The 12063-nt window shown below is 49.5% G+C and overlaps 1 protein-coding gene and 1 long non-coding RNA gene across 4 annotated transcripts in view; both read left to right on the top strand.

Annotated features, from left to right (window-relative positions):
* Window positions 1–12063, top strand: part of LOC310668667 — a 76202-nt gene that overhangs the window by 42928 nt on the left and 21211 nt on the right. The window lies entirely within an intron of this gene.
* The window catches only part of NCAN (neurocan), a 62324-nt gene that overhangs the window by 29050 nt on the left and 21211 nt on the right, over window positions 1–12063 (top strand). Inside the window, exons 5-7 of the mRNA XM_083421361.1 lie at window positions 688–815; window positions 5955–6248; window positions 9556–10587. Of these exons, the coding sequence (XP_083277487.1) occupies window positions 688–815; window positions 5955–6248; window positions 9556–10587 (1454 nt within the window). The remainder of the gene's footprint in view (window positions 1–687; window positions 816–5954; window positions 6249–9555; window positions 10588–12063) is intronic.

Genomic DNA, 12063 nt, shown 5'->3' with positions numbered 1-12063 from the left:
CTTCCGGGTTTCGGCGGTTGTGCATGCGCAGAAGCACTAAATTGCACTTTGCGCATGCACAGAAGCACCAATTCGCAACCCGCATGTGTGCAGATGTGGTTTGCGAACGTGCATCCTGCATGGATCACATTCGCAACCCGAGAGTCCACTGTATAGGGAATTTGTTTAATGTTTTATTATGTTTTTATATATGTTGGAAGCCTCCAACATATTATGCCACCCATCTGACTGGGTTGCCCCAGCCACTCTGAGCAGCTCCCCACAAAAAAAGAAGAAGTAAAACCACAACACAACATCACACATTAAAAACTTCCCTGAACAGGAAAATAGGGTGTCCCTATTTTCATCCGAGAAACATTGGAGAGTCTGCCTTTCTTTCGTAGCTTCCAAGAGGGAGGCTGGGGAAAACAAATAGGGACCCTTTGCTGAGTAATTGTGATACGTGCTGATACCAAGGTGGGCTCCCTGTCCTGCCTCCCACCCCCATTTCCCCCTCCCCCTCCTCTCCCTGGGTTGCCCCCCCCTGCTCTGTTCTTCCCCCCTCCCTTCAAAGGCATTCCAGCTGCTGGACCTCCATCCAACCAGCTCTTTTCCTTTGGCAAAGGATTCTGGGAGAATCCTGGCTTGCAGTGCTCCCCCTCCGTCTTCCCTCCCATCCAACGCTCCCCCTGCTCCTTCCTGGCACAGGTACCCCATCACCCTCTCAAGGCCTGGCTGCTACGGGGATCGCAACACTCTCCCGGGAGTCCGGAGCTATGGGGAGCGGGATGCCTGGGAGGCCTACGATGTCTACTGCTACTCGAAGGAGCTTCGGGGTGAGTACGGCCCATGCAAACGGGGCAGAGGGTGAAATATACGCAGCCAGCACTTTGGAAACAGAACCACAGCCGTCCTTTGAAATCAGAACCTCTCTGAATTTTGCAATGCAGTTTCTTGGTCAAGCAATGGGTGCAGAGCATTGTCGCCAAGCGAGTTCTCCCCGGAGCAAGCCCCATTGAAGTTAATGGACCTCTAAGAGAACCATGCCCATTATGCTTGCAAACCATTGAGGCCTAGAATATTAGTTTGGGTTGCTCCCAGCTAATCCTGATCAGAGCAGTCGTGCTCATTGTTTTCAGTGGGTTGACACCTTATTCGTTTACCATTGTTTCTTTTGTGCGTTTATAACATACCTTTTCTCCTACCAGCTCAAAGTGGCATATGTAGATCTCTCGCCACAACAACAACCCAGTCAGGTAGGTTAGGCTGAGAGGCAGTGGCAGGCCCAAGGTCACCTACTGAGCTTCAGGTGCTGAGTTACTAGTCTGACATTCTAACCACTAGACCACCGCTGCCTCTTCAGTGCTAATTTCCAGCATCATGCAAGAGAAATAAATTTATGGGTCCAGATTTCTCCTTCAAGAAGAAATGTGTGAAAGAGAAAGAAAGAGAGAGCCAAAGCATTAGACCATGGTGCTGATAACGCCAAGGTTGCAGGTTCAATCCCTGTATGGGACAGATGCATATTCCTGCATTGCAGGGGGTTGGACTGGATGACCCTCAGGGTCCCTTCCAACTCTACAGTTCTATGATTATGCCAAATAACCTTCCTAAAGGGAAGCAGGCTATTCCTGGGATAGCTCAGTTGATAGATCATGTGACTCTTAAAATCAGGGTCGTGGGTTCAAGCCCCACATTGGGCAAAAGATTCTTGCATAACAATAATAATTCAAAAACAAGCATGCATGGACCTGAGGGGCCCCCTTTGGGCCTGATCCAGCAGGTTTCTCCTACGTCCTCATCACAAGCAAGTATAGCAATAGGAAGTAGCACCCCGCAACTCCAGTCCACCGCCCCAGTGATTGCAATGCAAACCCCAGACTTACCTGCAGATTCCACCTTCTGATTCACAGACCCTCCCAGTGTCCCTGTTTTCCAGGGGCAGCCCCGGATTTACAGAAGCCGTCCATATATCTTATTTGATCCCAGAATGTCATGCTTTTCCTTAGGGCGTCCCTATTTTCATTGGAGAAATGTTGGAGGGTCTGGATTCACCACTACCCCTTAATCCAGCATTTGCCAAGAGGCCGTAACCTGCAGCCCCCTTTATCAAACACCGAAGCCCAGTTTTGCTCTGTTTTGGGACATTTTCTGCCTTTTGGATGTCAAGAAGAAAGGTTCCCAGACAGCCAAGCTGTGTTTCTGAAAACAGCCCGAGAAGATTTTAATCCTCAGCCTGTTTAGAAATAAAACACACACGCAAACCCGAGGGAGCGCTGATGGATCGTTGCCTGGGGTGGATCCTCAGTCACGATGAGCAGAAACGGCCCATTTCAACAGCCCCAGACAGCTTTGCTAATGAAATGAAAGGCACCATCAAAAAACCATCGCAGGCTTCTCCCGAGATCCCGGAGGGGGAATCGCAAGCAGGCATCGCTTTGATAAATCGGCCACGCTCGAGTTCCTCTTTGTCTCCGCTGGAGAAAGGGAACAATCGAACAAAAGGGTAACTTATCCTGTCTTGGCTTTGTTCCTTAAGTAATGATGGTTGTTTAAGAAACACAGGAACCTCAGAGTCTGGCAGAAGACTCTCTGAAGCTCAGTCAAGGCCGAGGGGGAAGGCGGGGGTCACCCTGGACCCCCACCCTGGGCAACTTTGCTGCCAGCCAGAATGGTCAAGGGGATGGAAAGGCTCTGGGAAGGCTGCAGTGTTTGGGACTTTTAAGTTCCAAGAAAAGTGAACGAGAGAGACAGGGGAGAAGTTTGTAAAATGATGAGTGAGAGAGAGTAGATGGAGAGGGGCTTCTTTTCCCTCCCCCGTGGCCTGAAGAACTCGTGGGAATCCAATGAAGCTGAATATTGTGAGATTCCAGACAGATGAAAAGAAAGGACTTCTTCATGCAATACAGAGTTAAACTCTGGAACTCCCTGCCACAGGAAGCAGTCGTGGCCACCAACCTGGATGGCTTTAACAGAGGATTGGACCTATGCAGGGAGGAGAAAGCTGTCTCCATTAGCTGTGCTTCCTGCATTGCTTCCCCACAGGCCCTGATAGCTGTAAGTTATGAGAAAGCTAGAGCAATAATCCCCCAACGAATTTGGGATGTGGAACCGCAAAGCCACATGAGCAAGGTGAATAAACACCCAGCAATAAAAGATAATGGGAGAGGATTTACCCCAGCAAATTATTTATCAAAATTACAAATACCCAAATACAGACGGTCATTTACTCTCTCTAGATTCAATGTGCTGCCATCTGCCTTATTGCAGGGCAGATTCGAGGGTAAACCATACGTGGAATGAGTCTGCCCCTGTGGCTTAGAATAGAATCATAGAATCATAGAATCATAGAATCATAGAGTTGGAAGAGACCACAAGGGTCATCGAGTCCAACCCCCTGCCAAGCAGGAAACACCATCAGAGCACTCCTGACATATGGTTGTCAAGCCTCTGCTTAAAGACCTCCAAAGAAGGAGACTCCACCACACTCCTTGGCAGCAAATTCCACTGTCGAACAGCTCTTACTGTCAGGAAGTTCTTCCTAATGTTTAGGTGGAATCTTCTTTCTTGTAGTTTGTATCCATTGTTCCGTGTCCGCTTCTCTGGAGCAGCAGAAAACAACCTTTCTCCCTCCTCTATGTGACATCCTTTTATATATTTGAACATGGCTATCATATCACCCCTTAACCTCCTCTTCTCCAGGCTAAACATGCCCAGCTCCCTTAGCCGATCCTCATAAGGCATTGTTTCCAGGCCTTTGACCATTTTGGTTGCCCTCCTCTGTACACGTTCTAGTTTGTCAGTGTCCTTCTTGAACTGTGGTGCCCAGAACTGGACACAGTACTCCAGGTGAGGTCTGACCAGAGCAGAATACAGTGGCACTATAACTTCCCTTGATCTAGATGCTATACTCCTATTGATGCAGCCCAGAATTGCATTGGCTTTTTTAGCTGCCGCGTCACACTGTTGGCTCATGTTAAGTTTGTGGTCAACCAAGACTCCTAGATCCTTTTCACATGTACTGCTCTCAAGCCAGGTGTCACCCATCTTGTATTTGTGCCTCTCATTTTTTTTGCCCAAGTGCAATACTTTACATTTCTCCCTGTTAAAATTCATCTTGTTTGTTTTGGCCCAGTTCTCTAATCTGTCAAGGTCGTTTTGAAGTGTGATCCTGTCTTCTGGGGTGTTAGCCACCCCTCCCAGTTTGGTGTCATCTGCAAATTTGATCAGGATGCCCTTGAGTCCATCATCCAAGTCGTTGATAAAGATGTTGAATAAGACCGGGCCCAAGACAGAACCCTGTGGCACCCCACTAGTCACTCTTCTCCAGGATGAATAGGAACCATTGATGAGCACCCTTTGGGTCCGGTCAGTCAGCCAGTTACAAATCCACTGAGTGGTAGCATAGTCAAGACCGCATTTTACCAGCTTCTTTACAAGAATATCATGGGGCACCTTGTCAAATGCCTTGCTGAAATCAAGGTAGGCTACATCCACTGCGTTCCCTTCATCTACCAGGCTTGTAATTCTGTCAAAAAATGAGATCAGGCTTGATGGAGGTAGAACCTGTCTCTCATGTCTTGTTACACTGCCGTTTCTACGGGGATATATGCTCGGTATTTATCATTCCTGTTATACAAAAATCTCCAAATGGGTCCAAAACTTCAATGTCTAAAACTCCTGGTAGAGGACAAGGATCTAGAGATCACGCTAAGGGTGGCCAAATTCTGTGCGACATAAAACTTAGGGAACAAGCTGTTCTACCAAAATGATTAAGGTTTTAAAATGACAATTTTATGTTGTATTTTAGTGATCAAGATTTAATATATATTTTTAACTGCTGCTGTATTGTCTCTGTTACACCCAATTGCAATTCAATGTATTCCTGTTGTGTTTTATGATTTTCCTGATATTGTAAGTGAGCCGGAACTGGTCTGTGACCGTAATAATAAAATTCATTCATTCCTGCCTTGCAGAGGGATGGGCTAGATGATGCTGGGTGTCCCTTCCAACTCTACACTTCTGTGATTCTATGATTCCCAAAGGAGACCAGAGCAGCAAACCTGCCAGTAACCACTCGGTTAGAGCATGGTGCTGGTAACACCAGGGTCGTGGGTTTGATCCCCACATTGGACAGCTTCATGTTCCTACATTGCTGGGAGCTGGACTCGGTGATGCTCAGGGTCTCTTCCAACTCTATGATTCTGTGATATAAATGCATCAACTCAGATCATTTAGTGTGGCAGCACCCGCACTCATTGCCCATTGAGACAGGTGCCTTCCCTGTATTCTTTTGGGTGCCTGCTAAAAGCATTCTTGTTTGGACAAGTCTGCCCAGATGCTTTAGAAAATTGATGTGGACTTTAATCTGTCTGGGAATTTCAACTTTTTGTATGTTTATTCTTCTTCATCATCATCATCATCATCGTATTTCAAACTGATTTTTACTGAAGTTTTCACAACACACTCAAGTAATACCTAGGACAAATAGAATCGAAAAGACAAGAAGAGAGAAAGAGAACAAGAAAAGAAAGGAAAAAAGAGGAGGGGAGACGAGAGAGAGAGAGAGAGATAAGAAACACCAAAGACAAAAAGGGGCTGCTTCTGTTCTCCTCCTGCTACTTTACATTAGAAAAAGGACTCAGTTCAACTTCTCCAATTTCTGTTAAACCACATTTCTTTTTAGTCAAAGTGTCGCTGCATCATTTACTTCTTCTCCCAACAAAAAGTCCAAGAGGGAACCTCAAATTGTTGTTGTTAATAGTAATTAGCTTTACCTCCACTAATTCTCATCATAATTCCTCTGCATTGTATAATAATAGTATGTTTCAAACTGTTTTCCTTATACCTTTATTACTTTAAGTTTCTGCAAACTGCTTTGAGTGGTTTGTTTGAAGGGATTTTGGGGGCAATCAAGTGGTGTGCATACGAAATAGCAATGCAATTTGAACTTTTTTTTCATTCCCTGCTTTCAGGAAAGGTGTTCTATGCCTCCAGCCCCGGACGGCTGACGTTTCAGACGGCTCAAAAGCACTGCCTGAGCCGAGGTGCTCGGCTGGCGACTGCAGGGCAGCTGTACCTCGCTTGGAGAGAAGGGCTGGACCAGTGCGACCCAGGATGGCTGGCTGACGGAAGCGTCCGCTACCCTATCCGGATCCCGCGGAAGAAGTGCGGAGGGGACGAGCCTGGCGTCCGGACGGTCTACCAGTTCTCAAACCGGACGGGCTTCCCAGATCCTACTTCCAAGTTCGATGCCTACTGCTACAAAGGTTGGGTCGATTGGTTGAGTTTAAGTTTTATGGCGCTTTGCCCGCAGCAAGCTGTGACCAAATCAAAACACAGAGCAGTGGAAAAGCAAATACTATATGTAAAATACAGCACAGAGGAGTTGCTCTTTGTTGAAAACTCTGTCGTCATTTCGGCATTGTTTCATTTCCCTCCTTCTGATGAAATGATGGTGCTTGAAGGATATTCATGGCAGACGGAAGCTGGCCCTTGACCACACACTTCTCACTCCCACAAGATGCAGCAGTGTCTGGGCTGGACGATGGGGGTGGAGATGTTCCTTCAAGTATACAGGGCTGAGGCCATTTAAGGCTTTCAAGGTCAGCACCAACACTCTGAATTGTGCCCAGAAACATACTGGGAGCCAATGTAGGTCTTTCAGGACCGGTGTTTTATGGTCCCAGCAGCCACTCTTAGTCACCAGTCTGGCTGCTGCCTTCTGGATTAGTTGTCGTTTCCAAGTCACCTTCCAAGGTAGCCCCACATAGAGCACATCGCAGTAGTCCAGGCAGGAGATAACCAGGGCACTCACAACTCTGGCAAAACAGGGAGCAGGTATGCAGGGTCTCAGATGGAGCTGGTAAACAGCTGCCTTGGACACAGAATTGACCTGCGCCTCTATGGACAGCTGTGAGTCAAAAATGACCCCCAGGCTGTGCACCTGGTCCTTTAGAGGCACAGTTACCCCATTCAGGAACACCTGCCCACCCCCTGTCCCCCAGAAACAGAACTTCTGTCTTGCTGGGATTCAACCTCAATCTGTTGACCACCATCCATCCTTCAACCACCTCCAGACACTCACACAGGACCTTCACTGGTTCTGATTTAAAGGAGAGGTAGAGCTAGGTATCATCCGCATATCAGTGAACCCCCAGGCCAAACTGCTCCCAGTGGAGTAATTTTATGAAAACCCTTTTGTTAGACAGGGGATGGGAGAAGGCAGAGACTTCCCATACTTACAGGATCACCTCTCCTGGTCTGCCCCACAGAGGACCTTAAGGTCCATGAATAACCAGAGTTTAGAGGTCCCGGGCCCTAAGGAAGTCAGACTATCCTCCACCAGGGCCAGGGCCTTCTCAGTGATGGCTCCGACCTGGTGGAATGCTCTGTCCCATGAGACCAGGGCCCTGCAGGATTTAACTTCCTTCCTCAGGGCCTGTAAGACAGAGCTATTCTGCCTGGCTTTCAACTTGAACTTAGCCTGATCTTTTATTCCCCTTCCTTCCCTCCCCCTCCCCTTTTATGAAGATTCACCGCTCTGGGATCCCACAGCTAATTCTTCCTGGTCTCCTCGCTGGCTCAGATAGGACTAATTTAGCCAGCTAGCCTTGGTGATCATCTAATGTTTATTGGATGGATTTTCCCCCTAAATTGATTTTTGAATTCTGATTTTATTGTTATTTTTGTTTTATACCATATTTTATGCTGTTTTTTGTTGCATCAGTTAAGTGTTTTAAATTTGTTGTTAGCCGCCCTGAGCCCGGTTTCCTGAACCAGGAAGGGTATAAATTAAAATTTATTTATTTTTATTCCCACGCTCAAATCCTGTGTGCTGCAATGGAGTTGCCGGGCCCCTCCCGCAGCCCACCGCCTCCCCGCTCCCTGCAGCCCCTCCTCTCTGAGGTGACACAATTTAAGGTGCAATCATTCCGGACGCGTTTGGAGCTGGGAAGTGGTCAGGGGACGGTGGGATGCAATTTTCTTCTCGTCGGCCCAAGCGACTGCAGAGGTTGCCTTTGGCGATGCCGGCTGATTTATGAGCACACCCTTGGCATGAGGCAGAGCATAAAATGGCATTTCCAAACTCCCTTCCTTTTAATAAAACAAAGTGCCTGTACTTGTATAGCAGCAGTATCGGGGGGGGGGGGGGGGGCTGGAGGGGGGGGCAGGAGTGCGTGAGCGCCGTAAATCCAGGTCTTTCCTATTCTCCACATCTCTCCTTGCCTGTACTCACAGCTAATTAACAGGCGGTATAGAATCAGAATCGTAGAGTTGAAAGGGACCCCCAAGCGTCATCTAGTCCAACCCTCTGCAACGCAAGAATCAATTTGGAGAGTGAGAATTCTGCATGGCCTGGAGAAAGTAGAGAACTTTCCTCCCTCTCTCCTAGCACTCGAACTCATGGGCATCCACTGAAGCTGAATGTTGAAAGTTTCAGGGCAGATAAAAGGAAAGGTTTATTCACACAGCGCAGAGTTAGACTGTGGAACTCCCTCCCACAGTAGGCAGCGATGGCCACCAATTTGGATGGCTTTAAAAGAGGACTGGAGAAGCAGAGGGCTATCGATGGCTACCAGCCACAGCGGCCCGGCTCTGCCTCCACAACTGGAGGCCGGAATGCTTCTGAATACGAGTTTCTGGAACTGCAGGAAGGGAGAGTCCTGCTCTTGTGGTCAGATCCTGCTTGCTGGTTCCCCACAGGCATCCGGTTGGCCGCTGAGAGAAGAGGCCGCTGGACTAGATGGGCCGATGGCCTGGTCCAACAGGCTTTCCTTACATCCCTCTGTTCTCACACAAAACCTCCACGTTCAGGAGCAATCTACCTCTGTTACCGGAGGGGTTCTGAGGTGGCTGTCGCCTCCATCCCCACTTGTGGGCTTCCCATTGGAGCATGAGATGGGCCACTGGTCTTGGGGCCTGATAGCAATTCTTATGCACTAAATGCCTCAGAGGGCAGGAGATTATGGCTAGGAAGATGAAACTTTTTTAAGGCTCTGGGAAAGTTAGAATGGAGTTTTCTTGAGCAGGAACTCAGGGGAACTGACTTCCCTTACATTTTAAAAATAAAGTAAGTATTATTATTTGTCGGGGGGGGGGGGGGGCTGGGATGGATATACACCCAATACCTGATCCCAAAATCCATCTGTAATCTACTGAGTTGTGGCCATTTCTAATCCATATACAGTGGTACCGTGGTTTACGAACTTAATCCGTTCCGGAAGTCCGTTCTTAAACTGAGGCACAGTATCCCTAATGAGGCCTCCTGCCACCGGTGCCCTTCCACCGTTCAGTTTCCGTTCTTAGACCAAGATAAAGTTCGCAAACTGGGACACCACTTCTGGTTTTGCAGAGTTCGTAAACCGAATAGTTCGTAAACTGAATGTTCTTCAACCGAGGTACCACTGTATTTGTCTGCTGAGGTCATTAATCACATCTTACATTTAGCCTCTGCCTGGGGGTTGGGGGTGGCACTGATGAGTTCCCCCACCTTTTTTCCAGGAAAAAAAAAGCTCTGCGTAAAGGTCAGTCTCAAACCCAAGCGGTCTAATACCTCTCTACTTCTCCTTCCAGCTTGGCAGCCGCCCACGAAACCAGGCCCAGCCACATTGGGGGTCGACCACGGCCAGGTGGCTCGGGAGCCCATGGATCAGGACTCTGAGGGGAGCCAGGATCCAGGCATCGAGAACGTCTTGGTGGAGCACGATTCCCACTTACCGCTCCTGAATGAGCTTTTCCCCAAGGAGAACGACGACGCCGTCATGTCCGGAGACTCGAAAGAGCTCTCAAAGGATCCCTACGCTCCCTCGCAGAAGGCCGCCGTCCCGTTCCTGGAGGAAGATGAGCAACTCCAGCTGGTGACGGCTTTCCCGGCTGGGTCTGTGGATCCGTGGGAGGAGAGGGCGGCACCAGCCCCAAAGGCAACCCCCTTGGATTTGGAAGGTCCTGCGTCTACAAGACCATTCACCATCTCCATCCCGGGTGGGGCGGACGGGGTACATCCGTTGGATACAGCTGACCAGACTCCGGTTGGTGAGATGAAGGAACATGGCAATGGCGAGGTGACCATTGGCAAAGAGTCGGCCAAAGCCGGTCAAACCATCACCAAGTCCCCTCCTCCGGAAGACTCTGACGATGGCTTACCACCTGAGGACGTTGCCCGTCCAACCTCTCCAACTTGGCTGCATGGAACCGCAGAAGGGAGCAGCTCACTCAGCCCCCAGCCCCCGTTCCGGACCCACAGCCCCAAGGGGCGTCCGACCTCAGCCCTCCCCCCGGTGCCTCACGGAGGCCACCCCTTTGGCACCAAGGCTCCTCCGGCTCCTGCTGGCCTCCCCGAATCTACCCGAAAGAGCATTTACTCTGGGCTGAACGGGCGCTACTTCCAGAGACGGCGAGAGGAAGAAGGAGACAGTGGCGGCAGCCAGCCGAGCATCGACGGGGGAGACGGCACCGCGGTGCCCACGACGCTCTCTGTCCTGGCGCTGGCAGTGCGCACAATGGCAGACAACTCCATTGAGGCCACCGCAAGAGAGGCACCGAGCCCTGCCTCTGCTCTACGGGGCGGGGTAATCTACGCCTTCTCCAACGAAGTGGAAGGGAATGGTAAGCGAATCTCCAGATTTGTTTTCATTTCAGTCAAACCCAGAGCTTGTGCGCTGAAGGTGCAATGAGTCACATTCAAGGTGACGTGTGCATGGTTCATCCTTGCCACCTCACAGCAGCCCTGTGAGGAAGCTGACCAGGGTGGCTGGGGCAACCCAGTCAGATAGGTGGGGTACAAATCATCATCACATACCCACTTACCTACGGGACCTCCTCTCCTGGTATGCCCCGCAGAGGACCTTAAGGTCCACAAATGACAACACCTTGGAGGTTGCAAGGTGGTTAGATTGGTCTCAACCAGAGCCAGGGCCTTTTCAGTACTGGCCCCGACTTGGTGGAACGCTCTGTCACAAGAGACTAGGGCCCTGCGGGACTTGACATCTTCCCACAGAGCCTGCAAGACAGAGCTGTTCCGCCTGGCCTTTGGTTTGGCTCAGTCTGACCCTTATGTTTCCCTCCTCTTATGGTTTCGATCAATGGGCTGCATTTTAAATTGCATTTTAACCTGTATTTTAAATTGGTGTTTTTTTCCTATTATGTTTTTACTGTAATTTTACTGGAGTTAGCTGCCCTGAGCCCGGCTCTGGCGCGGGGGGGTGGGGTATAAATTATTATTATTATTATTATTATTATTATTATTATTATTATTATCTCTCAATATTGCCCAGGGAGCTTCCGTGGCTGAGGGGGTCCTAGCCCGCCCCCCTAGCTGCTATCCCACTCTGTCTCTCACCAGGTTATCCTCTCTCTGTTGCTCTCTTGGCCTGATCTACCCCAGGGGTAAACCTGTGCCGCCTTGACCCCCAGGGCAGGAAGAACCTGTGATAATGCCAATGGATGCCTAAAATCTGTCATCCCCTTTCACCACAGTCCCTTTCTCCTGCAAAAGCGGAAGCTGCGGGAGGGCAAAGGGCTCTTGTGCTGGGTCCTGGGGGATTTCCTACTGGAGCATTTGGTGGCTGCTATGATAACAGGATGCTGGACTAGATGAAGAATAAGAAGAAGAAGAGTTTGGATTTGATATCCCGCCTTTCACTCCCTTTAAGGAGTCTCAAAGCGGCTAACATTCTCCTTTCCCTTCCTCCCCACAACAAACACTCTGTGAGGTGAGTGGGGCTGAGAGACTTCAGAGAAATGTGACTAGCCCAAGGTCACCCAGCAGCTGCAGGTGGAGGAGCAGAGACTCGAACCCGGTTCACCAGATTATGAGTCCACCACTCTTAACCACTACACCACAGATGAGCCCCCTTTGGCTGCAGGGCTCTTCTTAGTTTCTTACGATTCCTAAATGGAGCCTCCATGGGCAGAGCTGGTCTACCGCAGAGCAGTGGAGAACAAGAATGGGTGAAGACTATTTGCTCTCACATCCTATTTGTGGGCTTCCCTTTGGGGCAACTGGTCAGCCACCATGAGGACAGGATGCTAGACGTTGGAAGGCCGCCTGTCATGGACGCTTTAGCTGAGATTCCTGCATGG

The sequence above is a fragment of the Podarcis tiliguerta genome, assembly GCF_965153285.1.
Source record: "Podarcis tiliguerta genome assembly, chromosome: 18".
NCBI classification, from domain to species: Eukaryota; Metazoa; Chordata; class Lepidosauria; order Squamata; family Lacertidae; genus Podarcis; species Podarcis tiliguerta.
The sequence above is the reverse complement of the archived record's forward strand: the minus strand, read 5'-3'. Positions and strand labels throughout refer to the sequence as shown.